Raw genomic sequence first — 25,375 nt, forward strand, 5'->3', positions numbered from 1 at the left:
AAATCACATGTACATAAGTATTCACAGCCTTTGCTCAATACTTTGTCGATGCACCTTTGGCAGCAATTACAGCCTGAATTCTTTTTGAATATGATGCTACAAGCTTGGCATACCTATCCTTGGCCAGTTTCGCCCATTCCTCTTTACATCACCTCTCAAGCACCATCAGGTTGGATGGGAAGCGTCGGTGCACAGACATTTTAAGATCTCTCCAGAGATGTTCAATCAGATTCAAGTCTGGGCTCTGGCTGGGCCACTCGAGGACATTCACAGAGTTGTCCTGAAGCTACTCCTTTGATATCTTGGCTGTGTGCTTAGGGTCGTTGTCTTGCTGAAAGATGAACCGTCGCCCCAGTCTGAGGTCAAGAGCGCTCTGGAGCAGGTTTTCATCCAGGATGTCTCTGTACATTGCTGCAGTCATCTTTCCCTTTATCCTGACTAGTCTCCCAGTTCCTGCCATTGAAAAACACCCCCACAGCATGATGCTGCCTTCACCATGCTTCACTGTAGGAATGGTATTGGCCTGGTGCTGAGCGGTGCCTGGTTTCATCCAAACATGACGCCTGGTATTCACACCAAACAGTTAAATCTTTGTCTCATTAGACCAGAGAATTTTGTTTCTCAAGGTCTGGGAGTCCTTCAGGTGCCTTTTGGCGAACTCAAGGCAGGCTGCCATGTGCCTTTTACTAAGGAGTGGCTTCCATCTGGCCACTCTACCTTACAGGCCTGATTGGTGGATTGCTGCAGAGATGGTTGTCCTTCTGGAAGGTTCTCCTCTCTCCACAGAGGACCTCTGGAGCTCTGACAGAGTGACTATCGGGTTCTTGGTCACCTCCCTGACTAAGGCCCTTCTCCCCCAATCACTCAGTTTAGATGGCCGGCCAGCTCTAGGAAGAGATGGAGGCCACTGTGCACATTGGGACCTTCAAAGCAGCAGAAATTTTTCTGTAACCTTCCCCAGATTTGTGCCTCAAGACAATCCTTTCTCGGAGGTCTACAGGAAATTCCTTTGACTTCATGCTTGGTTTGTGCTCTGACATGAACTGTCAACTGTGGGACCTTTTATAGACAGGTGTGTGCCTTTCCAAATCATGTCCAATCAACTGAATTTACCACAGGTGGACTCCAATTAAGCTGCAGACACATCTCAAGGATGATCAGGGGAAACAGGATGCACCAATTCAATTTCAATTGAGCAAAGGCTGTGAATACTTATGTACATGTGATTTCTCGTTTTTTTTATTTTTAATAAATTTGCAAAAACCTCAAGTAAATTTTTTTCACGTTGTCATTATGGGGTGTTGTGTGAATTCTGAGGAAAAAAATGAATTTAATCAATTTTGGAATAAGGCTGTAACATAACAAAATGTGGAAAAGTGATGCACTGTGAATACTTTCCGGATGCACTGTATATCTATTTATAGTGTATTATAGTTCTTTACCTGTCTTGCACTTGTCCTGTGATTGTGTATTTGCAGTGCCCTTATATGTTGCAACACTGTGTATGAATGTGTCTCAAAGTTCTCATTCTAAATTCTTGTTTGGAATTTTTCACTGAAAATCATGAAGTTGTAAATAAAGAGAAAGGTGAAAGGTTCCATCAGAATATCAAGGACATGAAAAGAAGGTTTTGGGTGCTTTGGGCTGTCAAGATAATGATAATAATAATAATAATAATAATACATTTTATTTATATAGCGCCTTTCCCATGCTCAAGGCACTTACAGAGTATAAGAAAGAACAGCAGGGTATAAAGTATATAGCATAGTACAAACCAAATAAATAAATAAAGAAGATTAAGATAGTAAATTCAGAGAAAGCCTAACAGACAACATAATTGATGGTCTAGCACACACATACAGGTTACATGAGCATCTTGACATAGAGGTAAACTGAGAGAAGGGTAATAAAGTCAGGTAGAGCTAAAAGCCTTCCTGAACAGATGAGTTTTGAGTTGTTTTTTAAAAGAATTCATGGAGTCAGCTGATTTAATTAATTTTGGTAGGTCATTCCAGAGTCTGGGTGCTATACAGCTGAAGGTCCTGTAACCCATGGAGTGTAGATTAGTGTGGGGTACAACAAGATTGCCAGAATCAGAGGACCTTAGTGAGCGGACAGGCACATAGTGATAGAGAAGGACACTGATGTAGTTTGGCGCGAGGTCATTTTAGGCTTTGTAGGTTATTAGTAGGATTTTATATTCGATTCTGTAAGACACAGGAAGCCAGTGAAGACGGAACAGAATGGGTGTGATGTGCTCACTGCTGCTGGTTCGAGTAAGGACTCTTGCAGCCAAGTTTTGAATAAGCTGGAGCTGTGATATAAGATTAGAAGGGGCACCTGCCAGCAGTGAGTTACAATGCACTACTGCTGGATTAATTTTCTTTATTTTTAGGTATTTAACCAAAATCTCATATTAGATAAAAGGAACCTGAGTGAACACATAACATGTTTGCTTAAACCTATTTAAGTTACCTAATAAACAAAGTTATCCAACTGGAACTATATGAAAAAGTAATTGCACTGCCTTGCTTGCAACCAAAGATTTTAGTTATTCATAGATTTTAGGCAATATAAACACAGTACAATAATTCACTGTTACATACTGTACATTTGCATTATTCTCAATGTTCTTATTAGTATTCAAAAAGCTACCTCCCATGTATTTTATTCAAATTGAATTACAGTGGGATGCAAAAGTTTGGGCAACCTTGTTAATAGTCATTATTTTCCTGTTTAAATCGTTGGTTGTTACGATAAAAAATGTCAGTTAAATATATCATATAGGAGACACACACAGTGATATTTGAGAAGTGAAATGAAGTTTATTGGATTTACAGAAAGTGTGCAATAATTGTTCAAACAAAATCAGGCAGGTGCATAAATTTGGGCACCGTTGTCATTTTATTGATTCCAAAACATTTAGAACTAATTATTGGAACTCAAATTGGCTTGGTAAGCTCAGTGACCCCTGACCTACATACACAGGTGAATCCTATAATGAGAAAGAGTATTTAAGGGGGTCAATTGTAAGTTTCCCTCCTCCTTTAATTTTCTCTGAAGAGTAGCAACATGGGGGTCACAAAACAACTCTCAAATGACCTGAAGACAAAGATTGTTCACCATCATGGTTTAGGGGAAGGATACAGAAAGCTGTCCCAGAGATTTAAGCTGTCTGTTTCACAGTTAGGAACATATTGAGGAAATGGAAGACCACAGGCTCAGTTCAAGTTAAGGCTCGAAGTGGCAGACCAAGAAAGATTTCGGATAGACAGAAGCGACGAATGGTGAGAACAGTCAGAGTCAACCCACAGACCAGCACCAAAGACCTACAACATCATCTTGCAGCAGATGGAGTCACTGTGCATCGTTCAACCATTGGCACTTTACACAAGGAGATGCTGTATGTGAGAGTGATGCAGAGGAAGCCTTTTCTCCGCCCACAGCACAAACAGAGCCGCTTGAGGTATGCTCAAGCACATTTGGACAAGCCAGCTTCATTTTGGAATAAGGTGCTGTGGACTGATGAAACTAAAATTGAGTTATTTGGGCATAACAAGGGCGTTATGCATGGAGGAAAAAGAACACAGCATTCCAAGAAAAACACCTGCTACCTACAGTAAAATATGGTGGTGGTTCCATCATGCTGTGGGGCTGTGTGGCCAGTGCAGGGACTGGGAATCTTGTCAAAGTTGAGGGACGCATGGATTCCACTCAGTATCAGCAGATTCTGGAGACCAATGTCCAGGAATCAGTGACAAAGCTGAAGCTGCGCGGGCTGGATCTTTCAACAAGACAACGACCGAAACACTGCTCAAAATCCACTAAGGCATTCATGCAGAGGAACAAGTACAACGTTCTGGAATGGCCATCTCAGTCCCCAGACCTGAATATAATTGAAAATCTGTGGTGTGAGTTAAAGAGAGCTGTCCATGCTCGGAAGCCATCAAACCTGAATGAACTAGAGATGTTTTGTAAAGAGGAATGGTCCAAAATACCTTCAACCACAATCCAGACTCTCATTGGAACCTACAGGAAGCGTTTAGAGGCTGTAATTTCTGCAAAAGGCGGATCTACTAAATATTGATTTCATTTCTTTTTTGTGGTGCCCAAATTTATGCACCTGCCTGATTTTGTTTGAACAATTATTGCACACTTTCTGTAAATCCAATATTCATTTCACTTCTCAAATATCACTACATGTGTCTCCTATATGATATATTTAACTGACATTTTAACAACCAACGATTTATACAGGAAAATAATGACTATTAACAAGGTTGCCCAAACTTTTGCATCCCACTGTAGCTGTATGACTATAACAATACTTTTTTGTGTTGCCAAAGGATTTATAATCTATTAAAAGATTATATAGTCTCTATCCATGCTGTAGCTATCAAGGGGCTAAACTATTTGTTTCTCTAATATTGTTTATTTGATTATTATTATTAAAATTATTATTAGCATTTCTGGGTCATTTCTTTCATCAGATGTTTTAGGAAAGTCTCTGTTTTCCCACAACAATGTAAATGAGAATATTGATTCAGGAAATTACTAAATGAATAGATTATCCATTGAGAATAATTGGAAAAAAATATGTAATTCATGATCTCATAAAAATAGAAAGCCATCATTTTTAATGTTTAGCATAATGTGGTACAGAGATATACACACTATGTATAAACAGGTATGTAATTTGCTGCAAGTTGCTTTTCTTTTCTTAGTAGTCATGTTGTTTCAAAATATATATTTATCAGCCCTATAAAAAATATTAATAAAATTACATTCAGAATGATTGATTGTGGCAAAATTAAAGAAGTTTGGTTAGTTATTAGATATTTAATGATATTCAAAGATATTGTCACTTTGCTGAACTGTGAATGTAATATTTATTTTGCTAATCAATAGCTGTTAAATCAGATCTTCTATGTATCTTCATTAATCTCATCTAACACAGGCTATAATAGAATCTAATTTAAGATGACACTTAATACAATCTCTGTTAATACAAGCACCAGAGACTGATCCCAATAGCAATGGTGTTTGCAGAATGTACATATTCTACCCACAACAGTTTGGATTTCTTTGTCTTTCCTTCACTTTGAAAAGACACGCATTTTAGGTTGTTTGATGACTTTAAATTGTCCTAGTGTAGATATGTGGGTCAACGTTCTTTATGACTGACTTACATCAAGATTTGTTTTCTGCCTTATATTCAATGCTCCCTGTGACTGTAAACTGCAATAAGCAGATTCAGAAAATAGATAGAGGCCAAGTAACCATTATTGCATAAACAGATAAAGTGCAGAATCATTAAAATTTCTCACCCATTTAGTAGCTGTAAATAAACTGTGTTCTATGCATTTATTCAACAATGCAGGCATATCATGGCTGATTGGAAGTTATTTAGAGTTAGCTCACACAGTTCAATTATTTTTTTGCAGAAAACGAAAGAAAAACAGATTCCTTCCATACTTCAGAATAAGGGCATTCTTGATACTAAAAATAAAGCTGCCTGCAATGAAATGTCAATTTAGACTGAAATATACCATATCAGTTTAGGAAACAAGGCCAATTTAAAAGGCACATTATGGGGTTGTTGTGTAAAGACTTACCATTGCCTTTTGGGTGATAAGTCTCACTATTTAGTGTCAATTTCAGCCAGAAGAATTGAGTGAAGTGAAGGAAATTACACATGTTTAAAACAGAATAGGCAATAAATTTTTTATCAGTAAGTCTTGCAAGTCTGCAAACATAAGGGCAGGACTCTAGAGCCAGAGACAATCTTTGTTTGTGTTAACTGTTTTTTTTTTTCTGCACAAAGATAAAATCTCTAGTATTGTTCCAAAGAGGCAGGATTTCCCACAAGAACATGGTTCAATATAAGGTTTGCTGTTTCTTGAAGCTCACAGTACACAGAAAGTGTGGAGGCTTGCAGATGTTCTGCCTTTGACTTGAGGATGCAATATTTTGTGGGTTTTGTGAGCATCTTGTTGTTATTCTCACAGAGATCTCGTAATGAAGCCCTGTGTCCAAAGAGATGTGTTTGTGACAGTACAAAATCAGTTCAGTGCTACAGTGTTTCTGCGGTACCACTGGGGATACCACTGGATGTGCGAAAACTGAATCTAGGCCATAACAACATTAAGGAATTAAAGGTAAGTCAGAGTTCTCTTAAATCAGCTACAACAAACTGTTTTAACACAAAGAATTTTTATATAGCAATAGTAATGCTAGTACCACACAATTCCAAATATAAAATTAGTAGCCATGAAATTTTTTATCTGTTCATATGGCCTATAACTGTCTTAGTCAGCAGTTAGAATAAGTAAATATGATATGACAATAAATACATATTGTATGTGCACTTATAGTTAAATCCTACTTAATCTGATTCAGAATTGTATGAGACAATAGGCATAAACAAGTGCTGGATAAGGTGCTAGTTCATTATAGGGACTGCTTAAACACATGTCTACAGCCACAATTAGTCATTTTGAAATATGATAAGAGAATTGGGGGAAATCCAACATTAAGAACAAATGGGAACTTTGTCACCCAGGAATAAAATAAAAATGATTATTATTTTTGAATTATTAAAGGAGAAACAGAAAAAAAAACACATCTTTTAATTTTTTATAGTTTTTAACTTTGGTTGGCTATTAGAAAACTAAGCTAATCCATTTCTATTTGGCATTAGGTGTTCAGTAGAAGAAAAACAAGGCTGCATTGCATTCATTAGTATAACAACTTTTTTTTTAAAGAAATTAATTGGACATGCAGTGTTTTCTGGAAAAGTATAGTTTTATTCTTTTAGGGTAATTTGCAGCACATAGTGTTATTTTAAATTATATGATATTCCACTTTGCGACAATACAATTGCAATATACTGTCACAAATGGTAAAGAAACTATGCTGAGGGATGTAACTGTAAACCTACTTTTGCCCACCCATGTGTATTATATATATATATATATATATATATAATATATTTCATTCTTAGACCGTCCTCTTATTTGTGCGACGCAACTCATATGTATGTGATACAGCATCTGTCAAACATTAAAAAAAGTACACAACACACACACATATATATATATATACTTTTGTTTGACTTTTGTTTTTGTGCTTATTTTAACCTGTATTCTTGTATTTTGTTGTATGGGTTGTAGTGTGTTATTAGTGTTTAATGTATTTTGTTGTAGGACAGGGATCGTACGAGATGGCCACCAGGTATTATATGGAATGGGGACAGTATTGATTATACTGGATCCCAATTTTTTGAAAAAAATGTTATTGTGTTGGGATGGTTTTTAATAGTATAGCAATATCATTTTAGTTCTTGTCTGCTGTTAGTGTTCTTTTAATATCTAGATAAAAAGAATTTTTAATATCTATATTAATTATAATTTGAAATATTTTAATTTTGACCAGTGAGGGGTATTGAAATTCAACCCCGCATTAGGAATCAAAAATATAAAATTTTATATTTATAAGAATTAGATATATTTAAATTTATAATTGAGGATATGTATAGGACCTGTAGATAGACTTTTTGAACTGTAACAATTAGTAGGATGGGTATGGCCTTTAAAATAAAAATTTTATAAACAGAGTCAGTGTACCTATATAATTTCTGATATGGCCTTCGGGCTAATATCCCCTACCCTAATCCTAACCTATATATTTAGGGTTTATATATTTTATTTTAGCTTGCCACCCTCATTAGTATGATGTTGCTGTACTGGGTTGCAGTATATAGGTGTGACAAATAAACCCCACACAGACATGAAGATGACACAATGACCTTGGTAGTCCCAGTTTTCTGGAACAGTGCAGATGTAACACTAAACACTCTCTTATTCTTTAAACATGAGTTGGAATGTTTTCTTGTTTAATTGTTCCGATTTACTTTGTTCTAACAGTTAAAATCTTAAAGGGTTTACATTTTAAAATAATATTCAAATAAATGCATATTTGTAAATATCTTTTAAAAGTAATTTAGGGCAGTTTGCTGTGCCATAGAAATAAAACCATTATGAATATATACTAATATTAGCTAATCAATTATTTTTCTCAAAATAAAAGGTAATAAAGATAGTGAAGGTCATATATGGATTTAAAGAGATACTTAAATAGTAAAGGAACGTCTTAAATGAGGCTGTTTATAGAGAAAGGATCCTATACTGGTGGTTTGAGAGCTCCGCATACCTGAACTACCAGAAGAAGTTGAAGAAGTTATTTAAAGTGCTCCAAAATGAGAAATGAGCCAATGGAGATTATCATCTCGAATTTGGCGATCAAAGTGGAATTATTGTAAATGCTTGACTTCCTTGCTAGGCTGTTCATTTAAATAAGAGAATAGATGCAATGGTTCTGTCGGCTACCAGAGTAAAAGTTAACTTTGTGGAATTGGTATTTTGTAGAATCATCTCTTAGTCTTGGAGGTAATCCCATTGTGTTGTTTAATGGCCACTACCTAGTCAGGCTAAATGAGGATATAGTTTTAGAAGGTGATTTTTGGCAAAAAGCATCAATGGACAGGGATATAGAGAGGCCAGAGTAATAGAGAAGAAAGAAGGTGAAAGGAAGTTTGCTGGTGGCATTCTTAGATGGAGATACATTTGTATCCTTTGTATTGGATCACAGAGGTGTTCTTTTGTTTTATTTGGTTGATCTTTTATTGCTTCATTTTAATTATAACTCCTTTAATTCTTTCATTAACACAGCCACATTTTCTAATAGGAAATGTAATGTCTGCTGTAAATTTCATGATACTTTGGGAGTTTTAAGTCAGTCAGAGCAGGCTACTGTATCTCGGCTCATGTGATAGAAATCCTATAAAGACATGCAATCAATGCAGACACTAAAATTTGGAGTGGAGGAATGCAACCATCCATTTTAATGTAAATATTATGTATTTTTTTCTGAATGATCAAATACAGATTCTCGTTTATGCAATGTATAAATCAGTTGTAACATATGCTTATTTTGGATGTATAATGAAAACAGAGTACCTGGAAAATAATTTTGCAGACCTGAAAAGAACCTGCAGATGCCACATAGATATGTGTGTTATAATAGAATGAAAATATACTCTGGAGGTAACTTTTCAATGTTACTGTACTTAAATCATTTCATGATCTGTCTCTTTAAAAATCCATCCACCAATATTCTGAAGTTGCTTATTCCTTTATTCCTCCTGAAAACAGCAGATGCAAAATCGGAATTAACAACGTACAGTATCTGGCTCCAGTTCATCATAATGCACTCTGATGCACACACCAACACTAAACTGTACCAGGACAATTTAAAGTCACAAGTTAAATTGATGTGCACATGAGCTATCTGTAGAAGAGCAAGACAGACACTGAGAGAATATGCTAAATTAATATATATTTTAGAATATAATATATAGGATTTACTGTAGTGCTAGAAATTGTGCTACCATGCTTATTAAAAATGAGACAAAATTATGCTAAATGTTAAGTTATAAACCAAAAAAAAGCCAAAATTATACTTATCACATCTAGGGCTTCCTTGCTTGCACTTTCCCTCTTTCCATAGTGGAAAACATACATACAGGAAATATATAAGAGGATGGTTAATAAATTCTTTAGTCCTTTATTTTCCATACAAATTTTCTGGATATGGTAAGAAGTTTCATATGGAAGGCCAACCAACAACAATCAGTTAAGCATTCATCATTTAAACTTAGCAAAACACTTTCCCCATCCTTCTGCATTTCCTGTAATAGATACTCCAGCCTCTGTGCCTACAAGGCTAGGGCCAGGTTTCCCTGCTTGATCAGATTTCAAAGTTTTAAACCTTTAACTACCGGGAATTTAATTTAAAATCAAAGAAAACAGAAAAAATGTTTTTTCATGCCTGACAGATTGTAGTAAATGCAGATATTGTAATTCAACACAACAACACATTTGACTATTTAAAGTTTGTATACAGTTGTTAATATATATATATATATAATATATAATATTAATATTATATATATAATATATAATATACCAAGAAAGTATAAGACATTTGGTTGTGCCTGTCACCTATGCCTATCAAAAACAAAATTATTTTCAAAATTCTTATGTTATATTTCCCATGTAAAAATATGCCATGTCGTTTTCTAACTAAATCCAGATTGGGGTTGTGGTTGAAGGCTGTTTCATTTAGTATAAGGCACAAGGTAGGAACAAATTCTGGACAGGGTGCCAGTCTATTGCAGGGAAAACACAAACAAACACACGTGTGCGTACACACACACACACACACACACACACACACACACACACACACACACACACACACACACACACACACACACACTAGGGCCAATTTATCACCCTAACCTGCACCATTGTGCTGCCCTCTTGTAAAATATTAAACTTCTTATTTATGTTTTCTTGCATTTTTAAAATGTCTACCAACCCCCCCTAGTTTTAATTTCAATTAGTTGATGTTATTTTTTAGTAAGGGAAAAATATTTTCTTGAAACGTTTTGAGCATGCAAAATTAAAAAGAGAACTGAAATTATGAGTACAATTTCTACCCTATATAAAAAGGTTCCAAATCCTATATATACTTATTTTCTTCTAGATACAGTATACTCACTATATTAGACAAGCAAATGTCAAACAGAAAATCTTGTCTATGCCTTTTGTTTCTCTGTCACCTTTTTAAAAATGTGATAGCAATGCTTCAATTTTTTTTTAACTTTGCTATGACCACTGTAATTCCACTCCCAATTCATTCACTGTAAATGTCTGCTTGGCTTGGAGGATATTGCCAGTGTCAAAAGGCATCACCAAGTTGGCACTAAACGCTAAAAAGCATAATGGTTAAAAAATATGTTTGTGCATACCACTGTGGAAAGATGGGAGCTGTAAGGGGATTGTAAACTTTTATTTATAATGTTGTGAAAGTGAAGGGTCATTAAACATGGAATACTGTAATTGAGGGCTGGGTGAAGGGAGGAAGAGGCTGGCACCCTAAGAAGAAACATGCAGTGTTTCCCCATAATGCTAAAAGAGGGCAGCCAAGGTGACTCACCTCAACAAACAGTTGGAGTTCAAGTCTCTGAATGTAGTCCCAGAGAGGCACTAGGTTCCATGGGTTGTTATTCCTTTTTTACTTTGAGTTGTCTCTAATTTGCCTTATTTTGTATGATAAGCACACAAGTTTTATGTTTTTGGTTCACTTGAAATTATGCAAGGTGTGGAGAGAAATGATATCTCCTTTGGTTGTATGGTTCTTTATATTTTTCTTTTGTCCACCTTTTCTTTACGAGTTAATTCTGCCAAGGTGATTGAACTTGTCAGCTTTAAATTCAACAAGTAATTTATTGTGGAAGACTATTAAATCTTAAAAGTGATGATAGATAGATAGATAGATAGATAGATAGATAGATAGATAGATAGATAGATAGATAGATAGATAGATAGATAGATAGATAGATAGATAGATAGATAGATAGATAGATAGATAGATAGATAGATAGATAGATAGATAGATAGATAGATAGATAGATAGATAGATAGATAGATACCATGTTTTATTATTTTAAGAAAAAGATGTTTTTAAGTAAATCATACAGAAATAAAACAGATGACTCCATCATCCAGTATATTGCTGTCTGGATTTAGGGTACACTACAAATGGCTGGTCCTTGAATAAACCCAAACTTCTGGGTTTGCCTCTGTTACAGGTGATGTGATGGAAGGGGCAGGACTTCTAAGCTCATTCTGGAATTGATGCCACTGCTCCTTCCACACCTCATCTTCTACCCTATGAAGGGGAAAGGAGATCACATGAGCAACTGAATCACCCTTTCCCCTTCAACCAGTTTCCTTTTTTTCACTTGGATCTGAAAGTACTTCGCTAATGTAGGTTATAAAGGCTATTTGCTGTAAGTATAAAGGAGCCAGAGTAGCATTTTCTGAAACACTTCTGATGAATAATTTGTTGACTGAAAATACTTAATACTAGTGTGTCAGAGAGAAGATGTACAGCATTGTTCTTAATGACCCTCAATTTTCTCTTCATTCTCTCCTCCCCTACTACCACTAACAGACTGAAAGTGTGTCATATAACTCAGCTTGCCCTTTTGATCAGCTTGTTGATTTGGTAAGTTGCAGACAATTCTATCTGCACACAGAAACACAGTTCTCAACCAGAGCCCACTACTGCTTCATCTTCTTTGTTAATACACCTATTAGGGCAGAATCATCAGAGAATTTTTGAAAGTGACATGACCTACTGTTAAAATTACTGTCTGAGATGTATAGGGAGAAGATAAAAGGAGACAGGAGAGATCTTTGTGTTTCTCCAGTGTTGTTCACATCCAGTTCCGAGACACAGTGCTTGAAATCCAGATAGTCCATTATTCAGGACACCATAGTCTCATCCACCTGTATATCTCTACACTTACGCCTTAACAGAGATGGCTGGATGGAAGCAATGTTGAATGTGAAAAGTAAGTATACCCAATGGAAGTTGTTGACTTTTCCAACATATTTGCACAGGCAAACAGTAGATCATGCATACTTTGCCTACAGATAAAGCTTAAATACTTGAATAACAATCCAAAAAACATGTCTTTCCAATAATTTATTCAACAAAATATCAATAGATGTAATGGTCTACTGGGGAAAAAAAATACACCCTTGCCCACAGAACCTGGTATTGTCCCCTTTAGTAGAAACAACGTCTTGTAGGTGTTTTGCATAACTAACTAACATTCTCTGACATCATCTTGGTGGCAAATTTGGCCACTTCTCCTTTTAAAGTTCTTTGGAGGATTTGCTAATGTGCTTCAGATCATTATCATATTGGAAGGTCCATTTCCAGTTCAACTTAAAGTTTTAGACAGATGGCCTCATATTCTCCTCAAGCACACTGATATGATGCAGAATTCATATGTAGTTGACTCGATGACTGCTAGCAGCAAAGAAACCCAAAACCATAACATCTCCATTATCATGCTTCACAGTTGGTATGGGGTTTTTCTCTTGAACTGAAATCCTAGCCTTGCCCTAGATGTTCAATGGCAAACTTTAATTTTGCTCTGATTTTGTTTCTGAAGAGCAAAGGGTTTCTCCTAGCACACTTTGTATGCAGGTCAAACTTGTGCAATCTTTTTCTGATTGTAGTTACATGCATTTTGATAAATATAGTATTTTTGCAAGAGTTACTTGCAGATCCCACAATGAAATTTTGGGGTTCTTGGAGAATTCCTTTATTTTCAAATGGGACAGTTCTTGGGCTGATTTTGTTGGGCTGGCCAGCCCTGAACAAATTATCAGTCATTTGAAGTCAATGCCACCTGGAAATGATTTTCTTTTCATTGAAATGAATGATTTAAAAAAAATTGTTGATCTTTTTAAATCCCTTGCCAGACTCATAGGCATAGGCAAATGAAGTCCATGGTTCCAAAACAGCACGTAGCCTAAGAAATTAAATTCATGTTCAAAATATACACTTTCAATTAAAGACGGACTGAAAATGTTATTTTGATTTCAATCCAATAACAAAAGCAAGCCAAAAAAATGAAAAAGATTAATACTTAAGTTAAAAACATTCCTAAAGTTGTAACCCCAGTTTTAGTCAAAGTCAAAAGCTGAAAAATATACCTATTCACAATTTACTCTTTCACTTTAACCCTAATTTCTAAATATGTCCATTTCAATCACACAGCCTGTTTAACGTATTTTAAAAATCAGTTCATTGCTACCTAAAATCTATATAAATAAAATAAAATCACAAAGGTATAAAGAATGTCTGTGCTTAATTGCAGAACACAGCACAGCAGTTAACACTATGTTCATAATTATCAAGATCACTTTTTGTTAACTGTAAGGACTATCTTTTTAATTTGCTGGAAACTGGGAGTGTGTCACCACACTTGCAGAGACAAGAGAGTAATTCTATATTGCTATGGTCCTGCCACCACTTGCCAGCAGTACCTTACACTACTTACAGTATATATAAACAACTCAAAAATTGATTTAAATGATTAGAGGCAAAAACCCATAAATTGAAAATGCCAAAATACAAATCTTGAAGAATAGAAAATGTGTTACCCCATTCTTTGCAGACTGATGTCAACTTGCATGTTGTAACACTGGTTCATTCTTACATATAGCGTGTTTATATACAGTTGATCTGAGCTTGCTTTCAGCAAAGGACATCTAAATTTATTCACTCCATTTAAATAGAATGGTTTTACGGAACATCACTGAGTTGTTATTTCCTTCATGACTGCACCCCAGTGCTCTTGGTTCTTTTAATCCTAAAATCCCTTTCAAGTCATTTTGTCAGTGAAGTCATCAATCAGATGTTTATGGACTGATTCTGTTTTATCTGGCAAAGGCTTGTGGGAGCTGGAACATACTCTGGCAGTAACCTTTTAAGAGTATGAACTATCCTTACATAGGTGCATTTGTATGCTTTTCCCTCTACCTGCATAATGGATGCTGATTTAACTGACTGTACTGGTAGGAGAGGCTATCCTTTAGAATTAAATGAATGTTTGTGTTTAGTCTCCTTTTGGTCACTACATGGCCATATAAAGAAAGAATAGATTTATTTTCATATATAAATATGTAATGTGTTTATTTGTATATAAATACAGAATGTAAGTAGTATCTAGTTCTATTGTTACTTGGCACCACCAAAACATTTAGCTGGCCTTATCTGACTTATCCATGTGACAAGAAAAGGTACACCTCATTTACTTGATCTTTACTTGAAGTGTGAATTTAGAAAGTGGAGGGGCACATACTTCGTATGATAGGTACATTCTAGCTGTAGTATACATTAAGGCAAAAGAATGAATCCAGATGACACTGCTTATGATCGATCAGAGATGTTGCACAGCAGTTTTGATACTCAAACACTTCTTTGTGCATAAACAAAGACTAAAACACACAATGTCACGTTCAATCTCTCTGTACATAAACATAATCCTATTGAACCTAATAGATCATCATTTCTCACTATTTATAGCTAAGGAATAATAAATTTAGCTACTAGAATTATTAAACCGTAATGGAATTTATTTTTTAAATGAAAACTTATTTCAAATTTGAGACATTCCAGACTCAGTTATTTATTCAACAGAGAGCCCTAGATATTGATGTCAATTGGAAAATAGAGATTCCCTATATACTGTTTATATCCATTATATTTAATAACATGAGAAACAGTCTACAGAAGATCTGCCAGACCTATTTCAAGAAAATAATATTATAAGTTCAGTAGGAAGATTGTAGAAACTGCAGCTTGGGAGTATCAGCTTTATCCATAAAAGGTCAATCCAGGTGGCAGACTATAATGTTGCTTATTCAAACCCCAGCATTGACGCATCTTTTGATCCTAAACTAACTGCTTAACCTTGTTGTCCTCTAGTTGTAGAAATATGAAAGCAATTGTTTTGTGCATGGTAAGTGTCATCAGATAAAGCATCATTAAAATTAATGCATGCAAATGTATTGTAATATTTACCTGCTATTTTGTCACTTGAAGGGGATTCAATTAAACATTGCAGTTATTTATGCATGTATATTTTATTCATGCTGCATTTACATGACAGTATGTATGTGTAAATGCATGAATATATGAATGTATTTATTTATTTTTACAGAAATCTGGGTATGCTGGCCTGGAAGCACTTGAAGAAATAATTTTATCCTCATGTGGAATAGAAGCAATTGAGAGCAACACCTTTAAATCCCAATGTAATCTAAGGGTACTGGATTTAGTGAAGAATAAATTAAAGCATGTTCCTCGAGCCCTTCCACAAAGCCTTGAAATCCTAAAACTAGGGAACAACAGAATCCAAGTCTTACATGAGTCTCATTTAGAAGGACTAAAAAAGCTCAGAGTTCTTGACCTACAAAACAATCTTCTTTCTATTCTTAGACCCAGCTCACTTTCATCTCTTGTCAGACTTGAAGTCCTTTATCTGAATGGCAATAACATAGAGTCCATATCTGGTCCTTTCAGGCTACCTTGGCTTAGCAGGCTGAACCTTGAAAATAACAAGTTGTCTTTCATTCATTCAAATGCCTTTAACTTTTTACATACCATTCAAGTATTAAGTCTGTCTGGAAACCAGCTGGTCAAAGTTCCACAAGATCTCCCTCCAACACTTTTGTCATTGAATTTGGATCAAAATCAGATCAGGGGGTTAAAGGGTAGAGATATCAATCATTTGAAAATGCTCTCTCATCTGTATCTCTCTTACAACAGACTGTCATCCATTGAGTGTGACCTTTCTCTGCCAAACCTCACTATCCTGCAGCTTTCAGGAAACCAAATCAAAATTATACCCTGCAAGCTTCCTGCTGGACTTGAAAAGCTTGATTGCAGTCATAATCTTATTCAGGAAGTAACTATTTCAGGACTCTCAGGCCTCAGGCAGCTGAAACATCTCTTCCTGGAGAACAATGTCATTCATCATATTGAAGCCGGAGCTCTTAAAAATTGTGTGAAATTGACAGACTTGGCGTTAGAACAGAATCGACTTACAGCTATTCCTCTTGGGTAAGATTTTACACCATTAAACAAATGTTCTCTCTGAAAGTCAGAGTTCAGACCACATGTACTTTGCATAAATAGTATAAAAATTAAAAATAAGGCACAGAACTGCTAGTATCCTTAGAACTAGGTGATTTCAGTCACAATGTATTCTTGATAAATAATTTAAAATCTAATTTTCCTGTTTTTTCCAATTTCTATAACCAAAGATTTGCAGAACTGTAAAGTTCCTGTTGTGTGTACTTGTCGATGATTGTTTGATATTCCGTTTCTGTCTTATATTTTCCAATAACTTAGTTTTCATACTTCTTAGTGGTGTGAGCAAACTTAATGTAAATATTTATCTTATGGGATGCCTGTTACAAAGTGAACCAACCAGAGACAAACCACATATATTGAGAGTACTTTCAAATTCCATACAGAGCACAAATAAAGTAGGAGTCAAACCCAGTTTCATGGAGATAAGTACTGACTACTGTGTCCTTGTTGCCCAGATTCTGTTCCATTACATTATTATTCCTACTGGGTAAACTCTGACAAGTACACACACACACACACACACACACACATATATATATGTAAATATTATTTCTGCTGAAACCCAAGATCTTATGCAACATATGCTAATCCATATAAATATGCACATTCATTGATAAATATGCTGTATCACATTGGTCACCATAGCAGTCCACATTATTAACTTGTCTCTTGTTTTCATAATCTAGTACCTTTCTATTCCTTTCTCATTAAAGAACTAGATAAATTGTTTTAACATTTTCGTGATGAAAAATATGCAGTATAGAAAATCCTATATTACCTCAAGAATCAAGAATGATTGTAAGCATCAGTATACACTTTGTGATTACTGATATTCTATGTACACAATCACACTGAACTTTATTTTCTTTTTGTCACTGCTGTTCACAGTCATGTTTTAAACTGTGGAATGAAATAATGTAGCTCAAAGTTCTTTATAAATAATAAAAGAAAAATGATATTAATTAATCTCTAGTCTGTAATGAGATTAAATAGTTAAATATTATCTAAGTATTATGACAAATCCTACAAGATGTGATGCTGCAGTTATTATTATAGCAATAGTATCCTTCAACCTTTCAAACATCAAAATAGGCTGTGAAGTACTTTGGCCAGATCGTAGCAGAATACCAGAATGAGAAAACAAAGACAAAGTTACAGTATTAGTAACTGGAAAAAATGATAGCAAAAGAACATGGAAAATCCACATAAAAGATGTTTCTGCCATATTTTAAACACAGGTCTCGGCTCTATAGGGTGGTAATGCTGTATTTCTGCATAAAATATGCAGATATGCTGGACTCCAATAAAACCACCACTTCAGAGCAGCCAGCATGTTCCCCTTTTCCAATGCAGTCTCAGATTCTGTCAGTCTCATCTCCATTTCCTTGGAGCAATATAAAATCTAACCCTCATAACTGGTTGAGCTATAAGAGAACTCCCCTAGATTGAACATCATCTTTAGTATATTTTCTAACTCTGCAACATGCTTACTTACTTGAGTCCTTTTGTAAGGATGTCCTCTTTATCCAGTGAGGCCAAAGGTCATGAAAATGACAGCCTTTATATATTATCTTGCCAAGGCTCTCTGCATTCATATCATATATGTATATATTGGGTTTAATGTCCCTGATTTCAGGGAAAACCCAGTAGGTGGCCATTTAGAGGTTAACACTGAAGCCAAAAGCAGATTTTCCTAAGAAATCCTCACATCTTGGGGATGTCTAATCCATTGATTCAAACTAACCATCAGATGATGACTGACAATTCAGCACCTCTTTTCAGCAAAGTGTTCAGAATATACAGCCTCATCTCTCAAGACGCATACAGTAAAGATGCTTAACTCCAACATTTTCTTCTCTTATTTAGAATATTATGTTTTCTTGTGTTTGAAAATAACATTCATGAAGCACAATTCATGACTTGTACAAAAGACCACAAAATGTAGAGTCAGTAGGCATTACCTGTTTGAACACTTCACATATCTTACCCAAGAATGAATGATGTTGGTTGGGTGCATTGGCTAAATTTATAATAAGTTATTAATGCATTTCTCATTTTAGCCAACCTTCCTCTCCAATACCTGGCCTACTAGAAGTTTTTTAATTTCCACAAAAGCCTTGTTTTTATCATTTTGTGTTTATCAAAATGAGCAGCTTCAGAATAGGAGAAAAACTAACCACAATAAAAATATCTGGTTCCAGTGTTAAAGTTTGGTGTAGCAGTACATCTGACTATATGTGGCCAGTGCTTTTTTTTCTTTGGATTAGCTTGTTCTGTGCCATAGAGATGGTGCCCAATTGCTAAGATTCAAGTTTCCAAAAATATATTCATTCCTTTGAGTTCATCCCTTTACTAAATCTTTATGTTTCCCCATGTATATGGTCACAGAGATTTTTGACTTTTCTTGTCTTTTTGGTTAAATATTGCTACCTACCTTCCTGGAGACATCCCTCCTTTTCAGGGGATAGTCTCACACACACATACTCCAACTTCATACATTAGGAGCCAATTTAGTGTCACCAATAAGGCTAAAATATGGGACTTTGTGATGTTTGAGCAAACCAAAATACACAAGAACATGAAACCTTTCCATATACAGTGAAAACAATGGACAACCAACCTAGTCTGTCCAAACTGTAGACATGCCAGTGTTAGAGTCATCAGTTAACTTAAATACTTACCTTATTGGCAATTGAGCAAAGTCAAATGATCAGATAAAAATTTCCACAAACAAACTGAGGGAGCATATACAAGTTCCACACAGAGCACAAACAGATTCGGATTCAAACCCAGGTCCATGGGATTGGGAGTAATAAATACTGACCCTTGTGCCACTGTTTCGCAAATTCTGTTTAATTACATTTTTTACTATATAACATATAGACTCGTAACACTGAAAAAAAATTTAAAAATATAATTCTGCTAAGACCTAAAATGTTATTCAGTATATTCTCATGTATATACTTGCACACATGCATATACTGTACTGTATAAACGTGTTCTGGTTTATTGGAACAGTACAGATTAGTCTCTAATTTATTGGAAGCAAAATGGCATGATCCAGAATTCAGAAACTTTAAATTCCCTTCTCACAAAATAAGACAATATTTTATCATTTTCATGCAGAATAATTACATTTGTTTTTAAATCCTAGATTTTTTGAAGAGTTATGAAGGAACATGATTTTTAGAGTCATTATAAACTCTGTGATTTCTGTTGTTTCCTAGGCTTCCCGAGACACTTGTTAGATTGGATCTGAAAGGAAATAACATTGCATTTATCTCGGAGGAAGAAGTGAAGAATCTCCAGAAGCTGCAGATGTTGAATTTGCGAAATAACAGCCTGTCATCTCTTAGCAAAGCAGCCGTGGACCTGCTATCTAGATTACGAAGGGTCTACCTAGATGGCAATCCATGGAACTGCAGTTGTGACCTACTGAAAGTTGAAAGATTGTTGTTAGCTAGGCAAGTTGAAATACCCAGTGGGCTGTGCAGTGAGGCCAGCCGAAGTCAACAAGAATACAAGAAGATTTCTGTAACACCATTGACTGGGTGCCAAGACGACATGGAAAAAACAGCCGAAGGCGGTAAAGATGAGAGAAAGATAGATAAAGATAATGAACCGATAGAAACAGAGGATTACTATGATTATGATTGACCGTGAGCACAAATGAATTCCCATATGACATTAACAGATAAGCTTTTCAGATGACCTCTGATACTTTAAGCTGGTAATTCTGGCTGACAGACCATGACAAAGTCAAATCATCAGATAAAAATTCCCACAAACAAACTGAGGGAGCATATACAAGTTCCACACAGAGCGCAAGGAATGGTACATGTGTATTTATTTTCTTTATCAAATAAAAAACTAATTGTTCCTTTCCTTGTTTTTAAGAAATAGAGAGAGAGGTAAACACCATCAATTGTACCACAATCAGAGATTTGTGTAATTTATGAATGCATCGGTACAGCAAAATGAACATAATAATTAAAAAGATATTATAAATGCAGGAAAAATAAACTCCTACAAAATATTATTTATGTTTTTGTTCTAGTCTATTAAGTCATATTCAGAGAAAGGTTAATCTTCAGAAATTCCATCTTTACAATTCCACCTTGTTAATCGGACCTGTAAAAATAAAAAGAAAAAATAAAATGTTTTGCCTTTTTCATAGTGACTTAGGTACAAAGTCGTAAATAATGTTTCAGTAGAGTGGCAGAATGTGATCCTTGAGTGCTGGTCTCTCTTCATTATTTTATTTATAGTCAAAATATGTAAATACATCTGACATACAGTATATTTAAAATGTGTTGGAGAGTATTTATGCAACACTGCACGTGTTGCCGATGCTGTGCTCCTTAAATGGTACAATTTACAGACATAAATCACAGAGTACATCATTTTTCAATATGTATAAAGATTTAAATTATACATATACAAGTAATATTTTTCTATACTTTTTATTGCTTTTATAACCTGAATTGGAGTAAGCATGTGTGAGAATGTTCTGTTATTGGTTTCTTAGATTATATTACACAGTGTATGAATTACAAGTAAGTTGACTATACATTGCTATAACTTATTCCAATCAATCCACAGTAATTTACTTAAAGAAAATGTAAAAATATCAAGTGCTAGGAAAGACTAGTGTAAAATACAGTGTATTAAATAAAATATTTAATAATGTCATATAAAACTCCCAATAATTGAAATCCTCCTGTCACCCTGACGTAAATTAAGATAAGATGAGATATTTAAAATTGCTGTTATTTACTATATTATAAAGTAATATTGTAAACTGGTATGGTGCTGCATCCCTCTGTAAGCTGTAAGTGACAGTTGAAATCACAATAGTATGATTTAACTAGTTTTTGCAACACCAACAATAAAAGACAATGTTTCAGTTTACTTCATTTTTTTCCAGAAGCATGACCTTTATTCTAATAGTCTGATTTCCTTTTTTGTTAATTTTTTGTCTTGGAGGGCACAGGGATACAGCGTTTAGCACTTCTGACTGATAGCTCCAAGACACTAAACTTAAATTCAGCCAGGTATTTTCTTATTTGCAGTTAACTGCAGCACATATGTTCTCCCTGTGTTTATGTGGGTTTTTCTCCATGTACTCTCATTTTCCTCCCATATTTCAAATATATACTCACTAGCTTAATTGGTTGCTTAATACTGGTCCTGTATAAGTAGATATAATGGTCTGATGTTCATGGATGTTTCCTGCTTTTCACCTTATGCTTTTAGACTAGGCCCAGGCTTCCATGACCCTGATATGAATTAAGTAGGTTTGATAATGTATGAATTTAGCAGTTACTATTTTAATGTTGATTCAATACGAACAATTATCAGTGAAAACAATTTTAGAAGTAAAGGTATTGTTTTTGGTGAATGGCTTTCTGCTGGTTTAGGAATAAACTACAAAATTCTTGTTGATGAGTCTGACAGCCAGATAGAAGCATATTGTGATAGTAATGGTGAATATCATTAAGGTAGAGCAGAAGGAACAGCACTGCTGGAGAAAGTATGGTATGTCCCTGGAGGGAAATTTGGCAGGCACAGCAGCCTGAAATAGAGAAGTGTGATATGGACAGAACTAGAGAACATTTCCCAGGGATGTTAGTGAGTACATTTGTTGCTCTGATTACTTCTACTAAGGAATATGTTGAGGGCAATGAGGAAATGGCAGAAGTGGTGATAGCTCCACTGTTAACTGTTAGAGGATACACTGCTACAGAGGGATAACTATCATACTGTGGTGGACTTCAAACAATATATGCAGTTGTAAAGCAACATAATAGGCCTGGCCCTTTAGAGGCTGCAGAAGGCTGAGGGGTGCAGCTGTCTCAGGTGCTTTTAGAGGGTATTCTAGCTTGGTGGCTCTGTAACAATTCCAAGACTAGACCGGAAGTGACTTCAAGTGGGAGTTCTAACCTAGTCTAACCCCAACTCAGCTTGTAGTCAAAATATGAATCTGGGCACAGGCTTGATTGGTTGGTGGAACTGAAATGCCAGGTCATTCACAGAGAGTGAAAGAGAAAGAGAGATTAAGTGAAAGAGAGAAAGACATGGGAGGAAGATTTGGGAGTGCTTTATGGTGCTTTAGTATCAAACCTCCCCTGCAGGTAAAAAGGGTGACAGACCTACAGCATGTAGGAAGATCCAGAGAGGCAACATATTTTGGTTTGGTTGGTTTACATTGCTCTCACTCCAATTGTTATTGGTTTTTCTTCCTTTTGTCTATTAGAGACACATTTTGATCAATTCTGGCCTTCTTGAAGTTATGCTAAGATAAGGGCTTAACAACAGTGCCACCTATTGTCCACAACTTAAATAAACATTGTTAATGAAGATACTGTGATTACTTGTTTTTTTTAATTTGCCAGTTATCCAGTTATGGTCATATCCTTCCTGCAATCAAATCATCAAAATTGGGCTAACCAACTAGTTTTACAAAGATAATAGATTAAGACTCTATTACAAGCACTTACTTGATTATATGACTGATGAATGCACAATAAGCACACTCTTGTGCACTTTAGCAATAATACAATCATCCTGAAGTCACCATGATCTCATCCTCTCAGTTACTGCCTTTCTATGGTGAACTTTATTCACAGTTCTAAAGTGTAAGTTTTAAATGTAACAGACATTAAAATCAAATCATTTGCACTCCTGAAATTTCACTTGTTAGGCCCATTCAAGTAGACAAAAGCAAAAAGCACATAGAGACAACAGGTTTAAAATGGTCTCAGAATAATTCAGAAACACATAATTTAAACACAAAACTTTGATAAATATCTTTAGCAGTATGACAAAAGGTTTTTACCTATACAGTTTCACCATACTTATGAAGAAACTCTTCATGGCTAAATGTTTATTTCAATGTCTGTGATGGTTTTTTTTTGTTAAATGCCATATGGTACTGGGTAGAAAGTATATGAGGTCCACTTTGTGTGGGTCTTTAAATTGAATGATTTATTGTAAGTGTTGTGTGCTAACTTGTGTCTGTCATCAGTTGAGGTGATTTCTAGTTTTTTCTACATTGTCTTTTAGAGCACACTTGTCAGGTTATCCACATCAGTCATCATAAAAATGTTACCACTGCTTCAAGGTGTAATGGAATGTACTTATTGTTTTCAGGAAATAGTACATATACAGTATTTAGGAAAACGCGGCAAAGAAGGTTGTACATCAATGGAGGCACTGTGCAGCAATGGTTAGTCTTACTACATTTTATCTCTGTAGATCTGATTCGTCTGGGTTCAATTGCTGTCTGTGTGGTGGTTGTACATTTCCAAATGATCAACTGCAATTTCTCAATGTACGTCTGCTCTACCCAGTATCCTCGAGATTTGCATGTTTACTTTATTGGCAACTGTACTGTAAATTGGCCCAGTGGGAGTGAGTGTGTAGCAGTGCAGTAGCGAACAAGGCTCACTTGTAATGAAGCTTTTTATACTTTGGAATGCTGCATCATGCCTGGCAACCCACTTAAACTCTCTTGAACCTTTCAAATGTTACTGCAGAAGAGTGTTGATCTCTGACAGAATTAACACAAGAAAGTTACCATGCCTACTACTCTTCCATGTTCTGTTTTGCATTTGTGTGGCTCTGTGCCCTCAATGGCAGATACTTGGCTTGAGAGTGCTTAAATTCCATCCATCCATCCATTATCCAACCTGCTATATCCTAACTACAGGGTCACGGGGGTCTGCTGGAGCCAATCCCAGCCAACACAGAGCACAAGGCAGGAAACAACCCCCAGGCAGGGCGCCAGCCCACCGCAGGTGCTTAAATTCTCTAAATGATAACAGAAATGTTCTGTCATGGTTCATCCAGGGTTTAAACCCTGGCTCAAATGTGGGTTCTATAATTTAATAATTCTGTTTATCTCTTAAATAATATTTTGTAAATATTATTGATTTTACTTTTTGTGTTACATTTTCTATGTGGATAATTTTGTATTTATTATTTATTTTTCTTGGAGACTTGTTATTTAATGCTGCAGCTGGGTAACCATCTCCACTGACATTTAAGGTAAAACAGGTAAGGATTATTGGGGATTATTACAAATTATTTTCATTGTACTTCTTGTTTTGTTTTTTGTATTTCCTGGATTTTTGATCTCTGCTCTTGACTAAAGGCTCAGTTATTATTTAAGTGATTATTGGATCTGTTGGCTTTTTGGCAAAATGTATTTTTGCAATCCTTTTTGAATCCTACAATAAATCTTTAAATACAAATTAATTTTGTATTGTTTTATATTCAAATTTGAAGTCTTATGATTTTCCTCTCTGTATTTTATGGACATTTTGAACTTTTGTTATTTATAAGCCTGATTCCCATTGTGGCTCTGTACAAGTTCTGGAGCCTGCTATTTCAATTGGGGTTTAGCTGCCTGTGGTGATGCCTAAAATGGTGGAGTCAGACCAGGCCTGCACACATTATTGAGCCTTTGTATGACAGGATCATCCAAAGTAACTAACCTTTTTCGGTACTAATTATGCACTTTTGGACGTTGAGTTTAACCACTGAAACATACCATAAAAGATTTTGTTGTATTTCTTTTTGGTCTCTCCATGACTAAAATAATGCACATCTGCTATTAATGTGTTGTGGCCTTCATATGCTTCTGGTGGAAATTATCTTGGTGCTGTCTGCTGTGTCAATGTCATGGTTCAGCCAGCATTTTCACCCCGGCTGGTGTTCAAAGTTGTGTCCCTTGTTTGTTTTGTTTATTCATATTAATGTTGTATTTATTAAATATGTTTTTCTA

At 35.4% G+C, this 25,375-nt stretch overlaps 1 protein-coding gene across 1 annotated transcript; it reads left to right on the forward strand.

Moving 5' to 3' along the window:
* Positions 1-4,651: 4,651 nt before the first annotated feature.
* Positions 4,652-24,323, forward strand: LOC120526588 (nephrocan-like). The gene is made up of 4 exons (XM_039749749.1): positions 4,652-4,687; positions 6,009-6,158; positions 15,653-16,554; positions 19,815-24,323. The coding sequence occupies exons 1-4, from the start codon at positions 4,652-4,654 to the stop codon at positions 20,242-20,244; spliced, it is 1,518 nt and encodes a 505-aa protein (XP_039605683.1). The 3' UTR covers positions 20,245-24,323.
* The last annotated feature ends 1,052 nt before the right edge of the window (positions 24,324-25,375 follow it).

Source organism: Polypterus senegalus, chromosome 3 (genome assembly GCF_016835505.1).
Source record: "Polypterus senegalus isolate Bchr_013 chromosome 3, ASM1683550v1, whole genome shotgun sequence".
NCBI classification, from domain to species: domain Eukaryota; kingdom Metazoa; phylum Chordata; class Cladistia; order Polypteriformes; family Polypteridae; genus Polypterus; species Polypterus senegalus.